The 18,982-nt window shown below is 33.4% G+C and overlaps 1 protein-coding gene across 1 annotated transcript; it reads right to left on the reverse strand.

The window, feature by feature from the left end:
- Positions 1–7,191: 7,191 nt before the first annotated feature.
- LOC126899884 (uncharacterized) lies at positions 7,192–15,973 on the reverse strand. Its single transcript, XM_050675126.1, has 4 exons — positions 15,764–15,973; positions 15,454–15,513; positions 13,443–13,607; positions 7,192–7,764 (listed from the first exon to the last, which is right to left on the reverse strand). Exons 1-4 carry the CDS (start codon positions 15,945–15,947, stop codon positions 7,367–7,369), a joined length of 807 nt encoding a protein of 268 aa, XP_050531083.1. The 5' UTR covers positions 15,948–15,973; the 3' UTR covers positions 7,192–7,366.
- Positions 15,974–18,982: the final 3,009 nt, after the last annotated feature.

Raw genomic sequence — 18,982 nt, forward strand, 5'->3', positions numbered from 1 at the left:
TAACAAAACATTATCATCAACCCTTGATAAAATTTCTCTATCAAAATTGATTGAGGTTTTTCTTTGGGTGTATAACAGAAAATCGAAATCAGAATAATAAAAACCCAACCCAGCACAGGGGGTTCGCGGCACAGTGGTGACGTGACATAGTTGGATCAAGTATAATGATATCTGACAGTGATTAAAATCACTATCAAAAATAAACGCAAATCTTTAGATAGTGTAAAATTTTAAAAAAATGGTGTATTATTCCAAAAGCTATATAGTTTCNAATTTTAAAAAAATGGTGTATTATTCCAAAAGCTATATAGTTTCTTATTAATATCTTGATTAAAATAAAGTATGTCGAATAAAAAAGGGATTATTAAAAAAAATTATTTCTCATAAAAAAATTGTGTTGATCGATACACTATTCAATAAGTTATAGCATTATAGAGTTAAAAATTAAAAAAATAAAATCGAGAATTTTCACACAAAAATAACATTTGATAGCCATTTTCACTGTGAAAACAAAGTTGTCATTTTAAATCCCCCCCTGTAGGCAGATAAAGGGTCAGATTTACATAAAATATATACCAAATGATAGGTAAAGACAACAAGCATCTACAAAAAAAATTATATTGATATGTTATCATTTTTTAATAAGTTACAGTAGTTTTTAGTAAAAAAAAATTGAAAAAATTTCGAAAATAAGTGATTTTTAAAATTGTAATTTTTTTTGGATATTTCCCCCATTTACGGAGAACGAGGGAAATTTTTTCAAGTTTTGAGGGTAATGTCTTCGACTAGATACGATTTGTAATCTCTTGACGTATCTTTGAAAGAAATCTGTTCGGTGAGAGCTGAGAAAAAGTGGTAACAAACTCAAAAAAAAAAACACATCATAGTAAAACCAATACCTTCTCAGCTTCGCAACTAAACTAAAAGCCAACGAAAATTTCTCTATAGATATGCGTTTATTATTACTTTAATCGCGGTGCACGAGTTATAACATATTTTAATAACAAAATTATTTCCCGTGCAACAAGTTTCAAAATATACAAATGAATTATTATAATTTAAACTATTAAATAAATAATAGAAGGATCAGATTTTCTTCTTCTTCTTCTTCTTTTTCTTCTTGTTTTGGCGGCATAATCGCGTACTCGCCGTTGATTTTATTATAGAAATAATTTACGGGTTCTCGCTCACATTCGTTGTTTGAATTCAGAGGGAAGTACTTTTTTGACGTTTCGTCGTCGGCCAAGTTGTCGAAAAACGTCAAGGTTTTAATCGCCTCCTCGAGTTTGGCGTCGAAAAATCTCATGTCGGGTTTACCCGACAACGTGAAATTGAACTTTTTCACGTCCGCGAACAACAGTCTGTAAACCGCGTCTTCAAACTGCAACACGACCGGGTAAAACTGATACAAGTCCGCGTCGGCGTTACGCGGATTCAAAATAGTATCGTTCAACGCGCTCTCCAAATCGGAAACCGTCGTTTGGTGAGACGGTTCATGAAATCGACGATGCGCTCGGTCGGCGTAATTATCGTGCTCCTGGTCAGGCTCAGCGGTTCGCTCGCAGCCGTGTACCTGCAATAGCACAGCAACGCGTACAGCAGTTTCAACGACCTGATTCTCGCGGCCAAACGGTATTGACTCGCGGTAACGTTGCCGCCGTTTACTTGGCTCAGCACGACGTTACGGGGAACGCTGAATATCACTTCGGACTGGAGCAGTTCTCCGTTGGGATATTCGTTCCAGTCGATCGCGTCGGAAAAACGACAACAGACCGCCGCGAGCGTTACGACGATCAAACACGACGACGACGGCGACGTTGATATCGTCACGGTAACATTTGTGCGCGGCACTCGCAGGATATCGGACGCGGTGGTCTCGGACGAAACGAAACTCCAACGAACGATAATATCTAATTAACGTGCAGCGGTTCCGATTGCTATATATGTATACGCGAAAAAATATTATAAAAATATAAACGCGAACGCGGCCAAATTAACGGTAAAAAAATAACAACGCCGGCGACAACGATGTTTGCGCAAACTTTTTGTGACGCGTTAATTCTTTTCGAACCGCACTAACCAAACAGACGAGAAGTTTATGAACAAAAAATCAATACGTGTAGTTTTGTTCAATAATAAGTCGATCGATTCTACAATAAAGATTTTTATTAATACTAAATTCTATGACGAATACGCGCATAAACGACGATGCGTACCCACAATAAAGAATCGATAATTTAGAACTTATCGCTATATACTTTTTAATTACATAAAATAAGTATAATTATTAATTATTAAATATGCTACCGTACATTCATAACACATTACGTCTACGACGAATATACAAATTACAACAGTGTCGGCGGTATAAGCGGTGGCCGCCACCGCTTATACCTCCCCTCCTCCAGACGTAAACTCCAGTTTATTAGCAAAATTTTGTGCCAAAATTAATTTATTACCGTGGAAACAGTTATTATTTTTTTTTCTTCTTCTTCAATCTCGTATATCGAATTTGACGTTTGTTTTATTATTCGGAAAGGACCCCGACCGACTTCATCCAGCACGTTCCTATTCGTTTTGTTGCCATTTTCTATATGTACACTAACCGCCAGTTTTCTTTCCAAACCAATGTTCTTTTCTTGTTTTGTCTACTCTTTTTTTTATTTTGTTCATAATTAGCTTCGATGCGAAGCTGAGAAGGTATTGGTTTTACTAAGATGTGTTTTTTTTTTTTTATTTGAATTTATTACAGCTCGTTCTCTATCTTTTTCAAAGATTAAAAGTTTTATTCCTTGAAGTTCATTTGACACTGTATAAGACTTAACACCATATAATAGATGAGACGGTGAAAATTTTGCTACACCGCGTTGTATCACTACGTTACACCACTACGTTGTATTCCTCTACGCATTCCTCCGCTATCTCAGACCACGCTTTAATTTCTCCACATTTTACATCTTATTCTGTTTACCGATGTTTGGTTTAGTCTTTCATGCAATCCATTTGATTCCAGGCAATCGACTGATGTACTCAATATTAATATTATATTCTTCGATTTCATATAATCTTTGACTTGTTTGGATTTAATCCCCGTATATTGATCCGCCAAAACCATTAAATCACCAGAAAAATAAAATATAATTATATCATAAATAGTATTTTACCATTGATAAAAAAGAGCAATTAGGCCAATTTGAAATCATAGTTTTTAAACAATTTTAAAAAAGAAAAAACGAGCAAAATTGTACTTCTACCACCAACATAAATCAGTAGGCAAAGAAAGTATGCCCCCCCGAATTATGTTGGTGGTAGTGTGGACACTACTAGTTAGACATTGCGTGATGGTATGAAATCTGGCCGCACTGACGTTATGTAACGCGCTTTCGAAGAACACCGCCCCAACACCCATCCAGAAAAACGCGTAACGACACCGGTGCAACGAGATTCGAACCGCCTACCGGAAAAACATAGAAATCGGTATTTTACCCAATGCCACTAGTGCCCACGGTGAAGTCATGAAGCAAAAATGTACTTATTTAAATGACGTAGATTGAAGAGTTTATACATATAAAAGCTCTTATCTTTTTTTTTAAAGAAAAATCAATGACATAACCTCATCTAATAATAAATGCTAGGTTTAACATATTCAATACTAATATATTTTATTATTTTCATCAATTTCAAACTATCGTTTTGATGTTTACTTGACTAACAAATTTAAACAGAAACTATTTTATAATAAGTCTATTTCAACAATTTTTATACTTCTTGTATTATAAGTTTTAACCAAACTACAAAAATTCAATTTCTACATAATGAAATTTTATGTTTTTGGTAAAATGCACTGAAATCCAATCTAATATTAATAAGTGAACGTAATATAATTGTTATAATGCAAAGAAGAAATAAACATTTACAAACAATTTGTTGATATATTCAATTTAAGTAAACTATTGGTCGGTGCATACTGAAGTTATACTAGAAATATTTTAACATCAATCGCTTGTGATATTGAATTTAAATGAAATACTGTGATAATAAACTAATAATGATTAGTTCAAAACATGTTTCCAATATACTTATTACTCAATTGATGTTTCCAAAACTAATTTATCAAAATAATTAATTTTAGCAAATAAGTTTGAATATTATAAAATATTATAGTAAAGATTATAAGTTTAATTCTGAATAGTGCATTATAAAAATTGTTGAGAAAATTAGTCTGACTTCATATTAATTTAACATAATATTATGTTGTTTTATTTAAACAATTTTATTCAGTGTTAAAAAAATTGTTAAAAGAAAAATTACATGTATAGTTAGCTGTTGGGTTGTATTTTTATAGATGAATTATTATTTAAAGTTTTCATGCTAAAACATTGTATAGTTTCATATTTGGTAACCATAATAATTTATGTAACATTCATTTTTGATTTTGATGTACATTTAGAAATACTTAACCAATGTAATATACTTTTATTACTTAATTAAATTTATACATCTCATCAACGATCACCAATAATATACCGACGCCCCTGAGGCATGTAATAGTTTAATTTTGTTTACATAATTCTTACCGAATAAGCCATAAATGAGGCCATACAGTTTCACCTATGGATTAGCAATATACTACACATTACTCGTCATTGTTTGTTTACATATCCTAAACAAACAATGATAAGATACAAATCACTCCTCGTACTGGATTGGGGGTACTCTATCATTTTACTATAAAAAACACTGAAATCCTTCAGACTTCAAGGAGTGAGAGAATGACGAGAGTTCGCTTTCTCCGAATTCAAATAATAATAAAAAAGAAACAATTATCAGTCACAGTCCTGTGTTGTTGTCGGCTGACTTTTACGCGTTTTATTTATACACGAAAAGAATTTGTTTTAATTATTTATCTTTTGACGAAGTGCGAATTAAATACTTTTAATCATATATAAACATATCGAGATATTTATCAAATCATCTCACAGCAATTTGCAAGAAAAAAGAAGTACGTAAATTTATGTTATCCCGATTATTTAGAGTTAATAAATTTGAGTAAAGGATGACAAAGCAATAGATTTATTTATCATTTATTAAATGAATATCTTAAAGTGTCAATTTTGACTAGTTGGTTAAAAAATTGTACATAATCACGTTATATGGTATTCGTGAACTGGCTTTGCCGTTTCGTTGCCTCTTAGTTAGGACATCAGAAACTAACCAGATAAAAATTTATAACACCTCGAATAGAGGTACTGCGTTTATTATTTTTATATCTACATGTCTTTTTTAATCTAAACCCTCGAACCATACGACCCCGATAGAACCACAACATCAGGTTCTCACCTTATACAAAAACCCAAGTTCCCATCATCATTATATTCTTTATTTTATTAATTTTTGTTATTTGAATTATAACATATAAGAGTAGCTCAATATTTTTTTGCATTTTTATCGTATAGATAACTTAAATAGAAGTAATAATAATCATTTCCTAGTAACTTTTGATGTTTAAAAAGATTCTGCAATTGACATATTCAGAACTTAATTAATTTTAATGATTTACTTTAACTAAATGAACCAATCAAAACAAAGTTGTTAAAAAGATTAACTCAATTGATCGTATTATAAAATTTGATTATAATTGCAAAAATCCAATATTAATTCAGGAGAAACTAACAATCATTTTTTTTTAATGATTTATATAGCAATATGTTACCAAAAAATTTGGAATATTATAATCTAGCAGTAGCACACACAAATAGAATAAATGTATTATGAAATTACAAAGTAAAATGATTTAATTTTATATTTGAGACCTATCATATCAAACTTGATTCGTCAATAAATACTTTGAAAACATTAGAAATGAATGATTTCAATTGTCTGTATGGAGAACATGGGATAAGTAACTGTTCAATTGATAAATTAGAATTTTTTTCAATTTTCGAAGGTAGTATCTTCAACTAATCGTAATCGTTTGACGTATCGTTGAAAAAAGTAAGTCAAATTAGAGCAGAGAAAATAAATGATAGTCACAAAAAAATATCTTCTCAGCCATGAATCGAAGCTAAAACTTTAAATATAGTAAAATAATTTTAATACGAATAAGAAATTTCTTCTCGCGAGTGGCGACTACAGTGATGGGATCCTTGATCTTTATTAAGTTATTTCATCTAAATGAGATAAAAATCAAAGTAGTCGAAAATTTATTCCAACTTAAAAAGAAAAAATGCAAAATATTCCTTGCCGTACGCGGGCGGGTTGGAATCTCGTACACCATGCACGTAAGACATATAAGTTTTACTGACAGGCAACCGTACGTCGCTACCGTCGGCTGAAAAAAGTGGCTATTTAAACTAGTTGAAATTTTAAAGTTAATTTTCTCGACTTCAAAAAACAAAAAAATGTAAATAAAACATTTATGAAAATCTGGGTCAGGTATTTTAAAATAAAATACAAACCCAGAATTTAACACAATAATAGCATATTTTTGAATACGGTAGTCATTTTCACCATGATGACAAAACCAGAGGTCAAATTTTTTTTTTCAAATTAAAGTATATTACATAAGCTTTAATTTAAGATACGTATAAAAGTGTCAGTATTTCTGGAACACTTTAAAAATTAAAATGAAAATGTTCTAGTTTCGATACGCGTGTTTAAAGTTTTTACCCCCTCCCCTTGTATAATGAGGTATGATCCGATTTACAAAAAAAGCATGTCAAATGCAAGGGGTATAATAAATATTATTTATAACAAAATAATAATATTGATCCATACATTTTTCCAAAAGTTCTAGCAATGTAAATTTAATAATATAAAATCGACAATTTTTTCACGGAAATCGTACGTTTTTCTTTAACTCTGATGTCCGTTTTTACCACAAAAACAAGTCCGGAGGTCAAATTTTTTTTTTCAAATTAAAGTATATTACATAAGCTTAAATTTAAGGTACATATAAAAGTATCAGTCTTTCCGGAACATTTCCATATTCTTTTTTTACTTTTTCCTATTTTATCTTTCAATATTTTTTCATATTTATTTAAAAAATGATGTGTTACATTCGGTTTGTTTAACTCCAATAAACAACAGATTTTTCATAACATGTATTTGAAAAAAATTGGTAAATTTATGCATAATATTTGAAATTATTATTATGAATAAGAATATGAATTAAAAAAAAATTTCATTAGATCCGCTTTAACTGAGTTTTATTATATTAAATAAATGATAATCATCGTTTATTGTATAAGGTTAGTAACTTTTTATATATATTTTAAAACGTCATTAATATATTTACAGGCAATCTCAAAAGATAAGATTTTATTTTCGATAAAATACAAGATTATTCGCTCGGTCCACCGCACGGTCATACGACGTTGCCGGACGAGTTGCCCGACTCCCACTCGTACGCGAACTCTCGCATCGCATACTCATTGTTGGCGTCGTAGTGCCTTCGCTTGTAGAACTGGTGCAATATGTGTACCTCAGTTTCCCCCTCATCGAACTTGAAGCAAAAAAGTTTGCTCCGCTCTTTGACGTCCTCCACGAACGTATAACCGTCGACGTTGCTCCTTATCTTCTGGATAGCCGCGTTCCAGAACACAGCATCGTACTTGTATACGATCGCTTTGACAGACTGCAGCATCTTTTGATCGGCGACTTGCCACGGCGGTAAGAGACGGTAGCGCGCGATGATCCTCTCGTCGGCAACGTTGTCGTTCACGACGGCTCGTTTGAAATTGTCCAGCTCCGATTCGTACGTATCTGAAACATTTCCAAAAAAAAAAATTCCAATGAAACCGATCGGAATTTTATTTTCCAATACTGACTTAATACTAACAAAATAACTGGNGTATCTGAAACAACATTTCCAAAAAAAAAAATTCCAATGAAACCGATCGGAATTTTATTTTCCAATACTGACTTAATACTAACAAAATAACTGGCTGAGTATCCAAATGCTAACTAACCGAATACTAACTAACCCACCAAACCTTTTTCTAAAACTATGGTGAATTATTATTATCGTTATTGTTTCGGCGTGATCTCTTACGCCTAAAGATTTTCGATAAATTAAATAAAACGTAAAAGAATGAAAAAATAGATATGCGTATATTAAATGTACGCGAGCGGTGCGCTTTAAAAAGGTAAACTAACTAATTTTAAAGCCGGACAACTATGCAGCCGCCGAACAACGATAAGATAAAACAACAATAGCTACACTTATTGTGTAGGCCTAAACACACCGCCCGCCTTGAAATATTTGTTTCAAAGTAAAAGATAACAAAAAACAACAATAATCGAAGAACAAATTTCCCAACAACTAAAAACGTAAAAGGTAATACATAAATACAAAAAAAATTAATATACAAATAATCATTAGAAACAAATTCATTATGGAAAAATTAATGATTAATCCCACACGGGATATGACACATATATGTATTACAATAACTACAAATTATAAGAAATTTAAATAAATTACAAACTGTTGCCTTCAAAAGGTAACGGACATAATAACCTGACCGCTCGTGAAAACTCGCCGACGTTAGTACGGACCTTTGCTGATCGTGCCACAGTATAATTCCATTACACGCCCAGCTTGCCATTTGAGTGATGGTAAATTTGTCTCTTTTACCAACACAATAGTTCCAATTTGTAACTTAGGCTCTTTCGTGCTGGACCATTTGGATCTTTTCTGTAGTTGAGATAAGTACTCTTGGTGCCACCGTTTCCAAAGTATTTGGGTGTAATGAGAGACTATTCTCTACCTATTTAAGTGAGTAATAGGCGTGGTCGTCTCGTCCTTTTCCGGTATGGCAGTCATTATATCGCCAATTAAAAAATGACCTGGCGTGAGATAGGTTAGATCAGCCGGATCAGAGGATATTGGAGTTATTGGTCGCGAGTTAAGTACATCTTCCACTATCGTTAGTACAGTTAATAATTCTTCGTACGTGAGCCGAGCCTCTCCCAAAACGCGATATAACAAACTTTTCATACTTTTGACCGCAGCCTCCCAAAGTCCACCGAATTGCGGTGCACGGGGTGGTATAAATCGCCACTCAATTCCTTTGTCTGCTAGATGAGAGAAAACGGATCGCTGATGTTCTGGGGACTGGAAAAGTGTGTACACCTCCTTTAAATGCCGACGCATGCCCACAAAATTTCTGGCGTTATCACTGTAAATTATTGAACTTTTGCCACGTCGATCAAAAAATCTGTTCAGCGCCTGTAAAAACGTCTTCGTTGATAAATCGCTCACGAGTTCGATATGTATCGCCTTTGTCGCGAAACATACAAATATGCTAATGTATCCTTTGTTTCATGGTGCCTTACGACGCAAGCTCGTTCTTATCATGACTGGACCCGCGAAATCTACACCACATATGGCAAATGCTCTTCCACTCTGTACCCGTGAACCAGGCAGACTCCCCATGATCGGTTGTACTATTTGAGGTTTCAGTTTAAAACAATTAACGCAATTGTGTACTATAGTACGAGCCAAACTTCGCGCTTTTAAAGNCGAGCCAAACTTCGCGCTTATAAAGGCCAATTGCGCTGCCTAATAGAGGGCACCAAGGATTGAGGTCCACTGTGCATCAAATCCACGTGTTCTTTACGGAATAATAATTTTGTGTAAAGACAGTTATCCGGAAATACAATTTGATGTCTCTGATTGTCATTTAATGCCATAGCGTATTTTAAACGTCCTCCGACGCATATAATATTATCCCCATCAATATATGGACTAAGACGTAGTAGTTTACTTTTTTTTGACACATTCGCATTTGCACTATTTAACTCTCTCAATTCTTGCCGAAAATGTGCGCGTTGAATTATTTTGATGATTGTCGTATTTGCTCTATCTAGTTCTTCGTTTACCGTTAACGGCCTATTATTTTTATCACCTACTGCTCGATTCATGTTATACCGCCAGCGTAGACAATACGCCGTCACTCTGATGATAAATAATAACGACGACCTTCTAGATAACAACGAATAACATTTATCGTACGCTACGCGTGCAACAGTCGTAATTGTTGTTTCGCCCGTATTTTTGGTTTCTGGTATATTGTTTGTACTACTGTATTGTACACATGACTTCGGCCATTTCTCGTACTCCTCCTTCAACCAATGGGGACCGTTTCAACTGAGTTGAATGCACCGCAAACGTTGCATGATAATTTTTGCAACAACTAACACAGGCCCGAGCAAACCAAGGGAATCAAAAATTGTGGCTATATTCGATAAAATTGTTCGCTTTGTTATATCGTTATTATTTATTATGTTTTCACTTAATGTATATTTAAATGAATCCGATGGCGGATCCCAACACAGGCCTAATATTTTCGTCGTGTCGTTATCGATAATACGCGGACCGTCACTATCTTTATTGTGTTCGGTAGGTAATAAACTACTTATTAAACTATTATCGTTCGATGCCCATTTCTATAAATGTAGACCGGCACCTTTCATTACGGCAATAATATTGTCTCGTAATGTTATATCCTCTGCCCGATTCATTGCACCGCCTAACCAATCATCCACATAAAAATCGTTAACTAATGATTGACACGCGTCAGGATACTTACTGGATTCACAATCAGCTACCTTTTCTAGGGATTGGTTATAATTGTCATTCACCGTGAGGAAAACCGCCGTTTGTTGATTTATACTATTGAGTTGATTTTCCGATGAACCGGCAACCACCCATCCGGACTTTGTTTCCTGAAATACAGGACCGCCTGGTCGTGACTTTATTTTACCTGCAGACATTAAACCATAGAAGTGACCCGCTCCTATTAATAGGTCAATTTTCTGTGGCACGGTGAAACGCGGATCCGCTTAGACTATAGCTTTCGGAACCACGCAGCTATCATTTAGTCGGATGCCTGGTAGGTTACTCGTAATGTTCTTAACTACTAAACATGACAATGTTACTGAATAGTTATTTAAACGGGAGTTGGCTGTAACCATTACTCGAGATTTAATTCTTTGTACGTTTCCACCAATTCCTTGGAAGCCTTGGTCGATATGGGTTTTCGGTAACCGCAAAATCTGTGCCATACGTTCGGTTATAAAGTTACTTTGTGATGCAGAATCCAGTAACACGCGACACTGCTCCCATTCACCACGATTACTCTTGACCAAAACAACTGCGGTTGGTAATAATATCGACGTAGCAGCCGGTAAGCTAGTATGTGCACTAACGGTTACTAATTCATTTTGAACTACTTGTTCTGACTGGCTATTTTCCGAATTTTCCGTTACGTTTGTTGCTGAGTTGGACTCTGACTGATCGGTTCGTGCACTTAAGTGTAAAAGTGTATTATGTGGCTTGCCACACTTAAAACAGCCTCGAGCCAAACATTTTTTCTTAGGGTGTGCCTGTAGACAATTCCTGCATAAATTGCGCTCACTAATGCGCTTAATGCGTTCAACTACGGACAAGGCCAAAAGACTAGGACATCGATACACCGAGTGATTTGAGTGACAATTAAAGCATTTTTTGTCCGAATTTGTCACCGCATAAGCATTGCTCCGTACCATAGATTTTCTGACATCTTGACTATGGGTAGCCGGTGCTGTTGCGTTTCTCTGATTTATGGCTTTAGATGATTCGATCGCTTCTAAAATTTTAAACCGTTTTTCTAAAAATTCCACCAATTCGATAATTGTAGGAAGAGAGTCCTGAGCCGATTCCGTTTCCCACGCTCGAAGACAACTTCTATCTAACTTGGTGGTTACTAAATACGTTAACATAGGACTCCACGACTCTGGCTCTTGATCAAGGGTTCTTAATGCTTGCATGTGTCCTTTTATTGAATCTGTAAACGCTCGAAGTTTAATTGCTGATTCTACAGTTAACGTCTCTAAGTGAAATAACGCTTTTACATGGGCTTGTATTAGACTTTTTTTATTGTTATATCTTTCAATTAATGTCCGCCATGCCACTGCGTAATTTGACGCCGTGATTTCCAAACAATTAACAGCCTGTTTGGCATCGTCTTTTAAAGCCGCTTTCAAATAAAAAAATTTTTGTATGTCTGACAATTGGTCGTTGGTATGAATTAATGCCGAAAAAATATCATAAAATGTTGTCCATTGCTTATAGTCGCCATGAAATGATGGGATATCTAGCGGGGCTAATCTAATAGCTGGTGCTGCTACTGTTGGTGTCGCTACGATTGAAGATTTTGCTGCCGTATTCCCTACAACAGCGTCTGACGCGTTGATGACTACCCTACTCAATTCAGATAGCCTCTTCTCCGCAATCGTACTGGCTTTAAAGTATGAGTCTTCAAAATCAGCTCTATAATTTTGCTGTTCCTCTACGTTTATCCCTTCTAGCATGTCGATTTCCAACTGTACTTGGTCGTACTCACTCCATGCTTCCTCAATTTTTTCTCTTCTAAGCCGAACTTCGATTAGGTCCGACTGTTCGTCTTGAACAAACTTTAAAAATTTGGTCAATGCCGATTTTAATTGACCTCTCCTTATGCTTAATCGCGTAATTTCATTTTTGCGATTATCTTCAGGGATAGTTTGTTTTGTTGGTTTTTACCGATAATAAATAATTGTTCCAAAAAAAACCAACCGCCTCAGCTGACCGTTACTAATATATATGTATATATATATGTACGCTCTATTAACTGTCAGAGACCGTTCGTGGTAATTTGTACAAACTAAAGTACAACTATAACGATAGTACCACGATAACCGCTGTACGCCGACACTATAAAAATTGCGCACGGGTTTTTTACACTTAACNAGCAAAGTACAACTATAACGATAGTACCACGATAACCGCTGTACGCCGACACTATAAAAATTGCGCACGGGTTTTTTACACTTAACTATATTTGTTTCACAATACTTATGACGATATCTAATGCACTTATACGAACTTTAAATTAAAATACGTTAATAATATATAATAATATTATTATATTCTGCGTATAGCAATCGCTGCTGCTACGCACTACGTTGGGCAGAAATTAACCCTTTTCTAACTCGATGCGTTAGAATTATTTACGAACACGCACAATCAGCGCTTAACTCACGTACCTTAATAACGCACTTTCGTTACGTAAATTTTCGCACTTTCACGTTTCCGATATTCACTAGACGTTCCGGGCGAAGGACCATATGTTTCGGCGTGATCTCTTACGACTAAAAGATCTTCGATAAATTAAATAAAACGTAAAAGAATAAAAAAATAGATATGCGTATATTAAATGTACGCGAGCGGTGCGCTTTACAAAGGTAAACTAACTAATTTTAAAGCCGGAAAACTATGCAGCCGCCGAACAACGATAAGATAAAACAACAATAGTTACACTTATTGTGTAGGCCTAAACAGTTATTATTATTAAATATTAATTATTATAACGATTATTATTGTTAATTATTTTTTAATTTTTATTATTTGTCTTTACTTGGTCCGGTCACCTTGTCAATACGTTTTGTGCACTTGGGACACGTAGGATTTTCCGAACATACAATTTTAGTGAGGCACCTAATGCAAACTTCGTGCCCGCAATTGTGGATTGTGCAAAAGTTATCGAATACCGTTTGCCTGCAAATGAGGCAATGGACGTCTCCTGCAAAACAGATTCGACTAAAACACATGTTATAAGACTATTGTAAATGTAAATAAATAAACGTAACGCAAAAGAACAGAGGAGAACGCGCAGTTTATAAACGGCGTTACTCCTATACAAGTGATCAAAATTTTTTACACCGCGAACGCTAAAAGACAATTTCGAAATCCAATTTGTCTATTCCGCGAATAGTCCGTCCACAACACTATAGCCATCCATATAGAATCGATGTAATCTCTGTATTACATAGTATATCGGTTGGATCGGCGCCAGGAGGGAGGGGTTAAGGTAGGATAAATTCAAATATTCATTCGATTTTATTGAACATATCATATATATATATACAGGGTGATTTTTTTATCATAACCCACTCAATTACTTACAGAATAATAATAATTAAAAATTTTTTTTTTTTTATTATCTTTAGTTACACATTATTCTTGAATTATTAACTATGTAATACTTTTAAAGTTCATCCCTTATGCCTGGTAAGGGTGTCAACTTTGTTTTTTTAAATGGTAACACATATTTTTTATTTAATAAAATGTTTGAATTTTTAATATAACTTTATTCGTTTATTAGATATAAACATTTAAAGTTTCAATTTTTTGAGTTAATATATAGGTATAATACACAAGGGATTACAAATACAGGTAGCTAATTGATTTTTTATGATATTGCTATCATAGTCACGGATTGTTTATTAACAATTATGACTATCAATAGATATACATTCTGTATTGTCAGTTAGTGTATTTATAAACTCACAACAATGTGTCTTACTACCATTGATAATAACAATGCTTTGTACCTGCTAATATCGATGTCATAAAAAACCAATTAGCTACCTGTAATTTTAATCCCTAGTGTATTATACATGTATATTAACTCAAAAATTGAAACTTTAAATGTTTATATCTAATAAACGAATAAAGTTATATTAAAAATTCAAATGCCATTTACTATTGACTTGAAAACTCAAACATTTTATTAAATTCAAAATATGTGTTACCATTTAAAAAAACAAAGTTGACACCCTTACCAGGCATAAGGGATGAACTTTAAAAGTATTACATAGTTAATAATTCAAGAATAATGTGTAACTAAAGATAGTAATAAAAAAAATTTTTTTAATTATTATTATTCTGTAAGTAATTGAGTGGGTTATGATAAAAAAATCACCCTGTATATAGAGTTCAGTAATTAATGTAACGAGTTTAATTTTTAATTATACACGATTAATAAATTGATAAATAATTGTTCGAGTACAGGACGCTGCCTTTTTTCAATTACTCGTTCGAGTTCTCAGACCGTTCGAAATTTAATAACGCACATAATTACTATGATTTATATAATAATTACCGATAAGATTATAATTACCGCCGATTGTATCGTAATTGCCTATTTAATGTATGTAATCTCTAATGTCCGAATGTACACAATTAAATGATTTTTTTATTAAACAGTTTAAAAAAAAAATTTTCGAAATAGCGTTACTATTGACGACGACGACGATGCCGCGTCAAATATACAAAATTAGAGTTTACGGTCCGAGAGCGGTACCTGCAATCGCTCGACCTGCACAACGCCGCACCGAGTCCCTTGAAAATTATTTTAACGCGTGCGCTTCTACGGTGGCGAAAAAGCACCGTGTTCCTAGTGCAGAAGGCAACAGGAAACCAATGCACCTTATTTCACAAGGTTATAAAAAGCTATGACAGAGCTTAACCTTTAGAAAAAAAAAAATAAAACACATTATAGTAAAATTAATTCTCAGCTTCGCATCGAAGCTAAAAACTATAACTTCGGTGTAGATAAATCAAAAATAATATTGACGTCCACTTACCCTTTGAAGAGACGACTAGAGAAGCTAGTAAAATCATCGAACATGGACTGAACATTTTCTCTGAAAAGCGTAATAAAGATTAGAAAGGTTTCCGCCAACGAGGTTATTTTTTATTAAATAAAATTTTAAATGTTCAGCACTTTCGTTTCACCTCGGACGTCGCGTCATCATAGGCAAGACGTATTATTTATAACGACACGTCGTCTTTTTTATGTGCCGTTGTTGTTTGTCGTAAACAAATTCGAAATGAATTTACCGTTACGACGACAATCGCGATCCATGAAAATACTAACAAGCTAACAATACTCACCGGGTGAAGCGACTCTAACGTTGATAGGTAGTCTGGAAAACTCGTCGTCGATGGAACTGGCAAGATACGCGTCGACGGATCTATATAGCGTCGCGATCGCCATGTTTGAACAGTTTTTTCGAGAGATTTGAATTATTTGTTTACGATTTATTTGCATTTCGGATTTCGACACGTCGACGAACATGTAAATGCAAATCCAGAGTACGATAATAGAACTCGCGTAAAACCGTACAAACACTGAGCGTTCCGACCATATACCATATACCGCGTTATTGTTTGTGTACGTGTAAACTACTAGGAGCGCGAAATTAACATTGACGCAATTAGAATTATATATATTTTATAATTTATACGTTGATTTCATAAAAATACATTTCTTTCAACGGCGCATGCAAACGATTATTTTTTTTTAAAAGTCTCATCTTTTAAAAAAAATATCGTTATTTTTATTTAACGCGCACGTAATCGTAAAAATCCTATTTCGCCAACAGTGAAATAGGTTTTTTATGACATCAGTTCCTCATTTACGTCATTACATCTATAATTCAACGACCACTTAGTTTCAGGTATAACGTGTAATCAATTCAAAGAATTTTGCATAATTTGCTGGAACTTGGACAAGTACAACTTTGTAGTCATTAGAAAGGACGACGAAAGAGGCAAAGGTCGATTTAGGTTGATCTTCGTCACCTTCGTTAGTATATAGTCTACGATTTTTTATTTATCGTATGCATTCATTCGACAATCATGGCTCAAGAGAGTTACAAGTATTACCAAACGAGTTAATACGTCCTAGAGAAAATATAAAACGTAAATATAAATAATTGAATGATAACGATATTAATAACGAAAAATTTATATGGCAAAATTTAGAACCAGTGATAAGTTCACGTGAAAAATTAGCGAGTACGAATACAAACTATAAACAATATGAAAGCGATGACGCGAAAACCGAGGAAAACGTTAAAATAAAATCATCGGAAGCAATAAACGAGTAAGAAGAAATACACCAAAACATCACGCAATTAATTCATGGTTCAAATGTCGAAATTCGGATAAAACATATGGTCCTGTAAAATCGCGTAGTAGTAAGATAAAATTAGGTGATGCGTTTATTGAATTTGACATTCGAAATTCAGTTTTATACACAAACGATTCTATGATTCCTTTAACAAACTGTATTGCTCTGTCGTTGTTCTCTAAAGATAAATTATACATAGACCGATAAGTAAAATTATAAAAATATGTTAATACTTACATCGGCTCTTTTGACACAAGCAAAAGTCTAGTTCAAAGAGAGGCGATAAAACTATTATTGCGCCATTGTTTACTAATGGACAAGGTCTTGCATAAACTTTACAAAAAAACGCTCACAATACTTTTTAATTTTGGGATGATCCGAATCAGTTAGTCAATAAACTCGAATTATTATTAGCGTCTAGAGCCGCTGGCAATACGGGTGTGCTAAATTTAATCGATTCGGCAGGAATTATAAAAAAAATTCCAAATGTCCTGACTAGAAATCGCCACTGAACTACATAAACAAGTAAGACGAAACGATCGTCGGAGAATAGTTAACGCGTACGGTAAATACGAATTATTGCAAGCTGACCTCATAGAAATGATACCCTTTTCTCGTCACGATAGAGGTTATAAATATATTTTATGCGTTATAGACTGTTTTACTAAATTTGCACGGGCTAAACTGTTTAATCAATTTCAATTGATTCAAAATCAATTTCCGAAATATTTGACGATCGTAGACCTAAGTTTTTACATGTTGACAGCGGAACTGAGTTCTATAGTAAAAACTTTGATGAGATTTTATGTACAACATTAAAAGATACTCGACATTTTTAGCGACTAAAAGTTTTACGGCAGAACGGTTTAATCTTACGATAAAAAAACGAAATTTATTAACAGTTTACTGCGCGTGGATCTAGCAATCGGATAAGTATTTTACCGACTTTAATGCGAGAATATAATAACTCATATCACCCAACAATAAACACCACACTTGCAGAAGCAGACTCTAATCTACGATCTGTAACATTAAATCAACGTATTATTAAACAAGGAGTTGAAAAATTCAAAATTGGCGATAAAGTGCGTATAAGCATACACAAGGGTATTTTTACTAAAGAATTTTTACCGAACTGGTCGACTGAAATGTTCACTATAACAACTAACTAAACCATATAACAACACCAAACTGTATATATATAAATTGAAGGATTATAAAAGTAACGGTATTGCAGGTGCTTTGTACGCCGAAGAAATTCAGTAAAATTCATTCTCAAGACAATTTTTTAGCCGAAAAGATAATTCGTAAGAAAGGCGATAAATTATATGTAAAAAGGTACAGCTTTAAATCTACAGAAAACAGTTGGATAAATAGTTCAGAACTTAAAAAATAAAATCACTTCGAACACATACACGTGCTAAAATGGACGTATTTGGTATAACAGAATAGAGGCAATGGTTAAGTCAATTCCCAACTCTTTATTCGTTAATAAATCAAATACATGACAGTTATGATAAGAAATACAAAATGTATGCAATGACTTGAACAATAAAATACATGAAATAAAAGAAAACTTTTTAAAACTTTTCTTTAATAAAAGAAAACCACTTTTCAGCTCTCACCTAATCGATTTCATTCAACGATACGTCAAAATATTACAAATCGTATCAAGTAAAAAATATTACCCTCAAAATTTGAAAAAATTCCCTCATTCTCCATAAATGGGGGAAATCTTTAAAAAAATTACAAAATTGAAAATCACTAATTTTTGACATTTTTTCAATTATTTTTACTTTAAACTGACATAACTTTATAGAAATGACCAAATCAATATAACTTTATTTTTATAAATTGACGATATCTTTAGCTATTATTTGATATATTTTTTTATAAATCTGACATTTTACTTTCCCACATGAAGGGATTGAAAATGACAACTTTTTCATAAAAAATTAATTTTTTTAACTTAACTTTTGATAGTGTTCCAGAAAGTCTGACACTTTTATACATATCTTATATTAAAAATAATGTAATGTACTTTATTATGGAAAAAATAAATTTCCTACTCTATAAAGCTACAACTTATTGAAAAATGTATGGATCATTATACATTTTTTATGATAAGTACTATTTATATTTATATATTATTAATACATATATATGTATATATATTAGGGTGGTCCTTATTTTTCAAC

The sequence above is a fragment of the Daktulosphaira vitifoliae genome, unplaced genomic scaffold (assembly GCF_025091365.1).
Source record: "Daktulosphaira vitifoliae isolate Bord-2020 unplaced genomic scaffold, ASM2509136v1 Scaffold_2, whole genome shotgun sequence".
NCBI lineage: Eukaryota > Metazoa > Arthropoda > Insecta > Hemiptera > Phylloxeridae > Daktulosphaira > Daktulosphaira vitifoliae.

What these genes read in the sequence shown, in the direction of transcription:
- LOC126899884 (XM_050675126.1), bottom strand. Translation starts at nt 15,947, where the DNA reads ATGTTCGTCGACGTGTCGAAATCCGAAATGCAAATAAATCGTAAACAA. An exon ending in CGTTAGAGTCGCTTCACCCG is followed by an intron (nt 15,514 to 15,763) that starts GTGAGTATTGTT and finishes TACGCTTTTCAG; the next exon opens with AGAAAATGTTCAGTCCATGT. An exon ending in TGACAAGGTGACCGGACCAA is followed by an intron (nt 7,765 to 13,442) that starts GTAAAGACAAAT and finishes GAAATGTTTCAG; the next exon opens with ATACGTACGAATCGGAGCTG.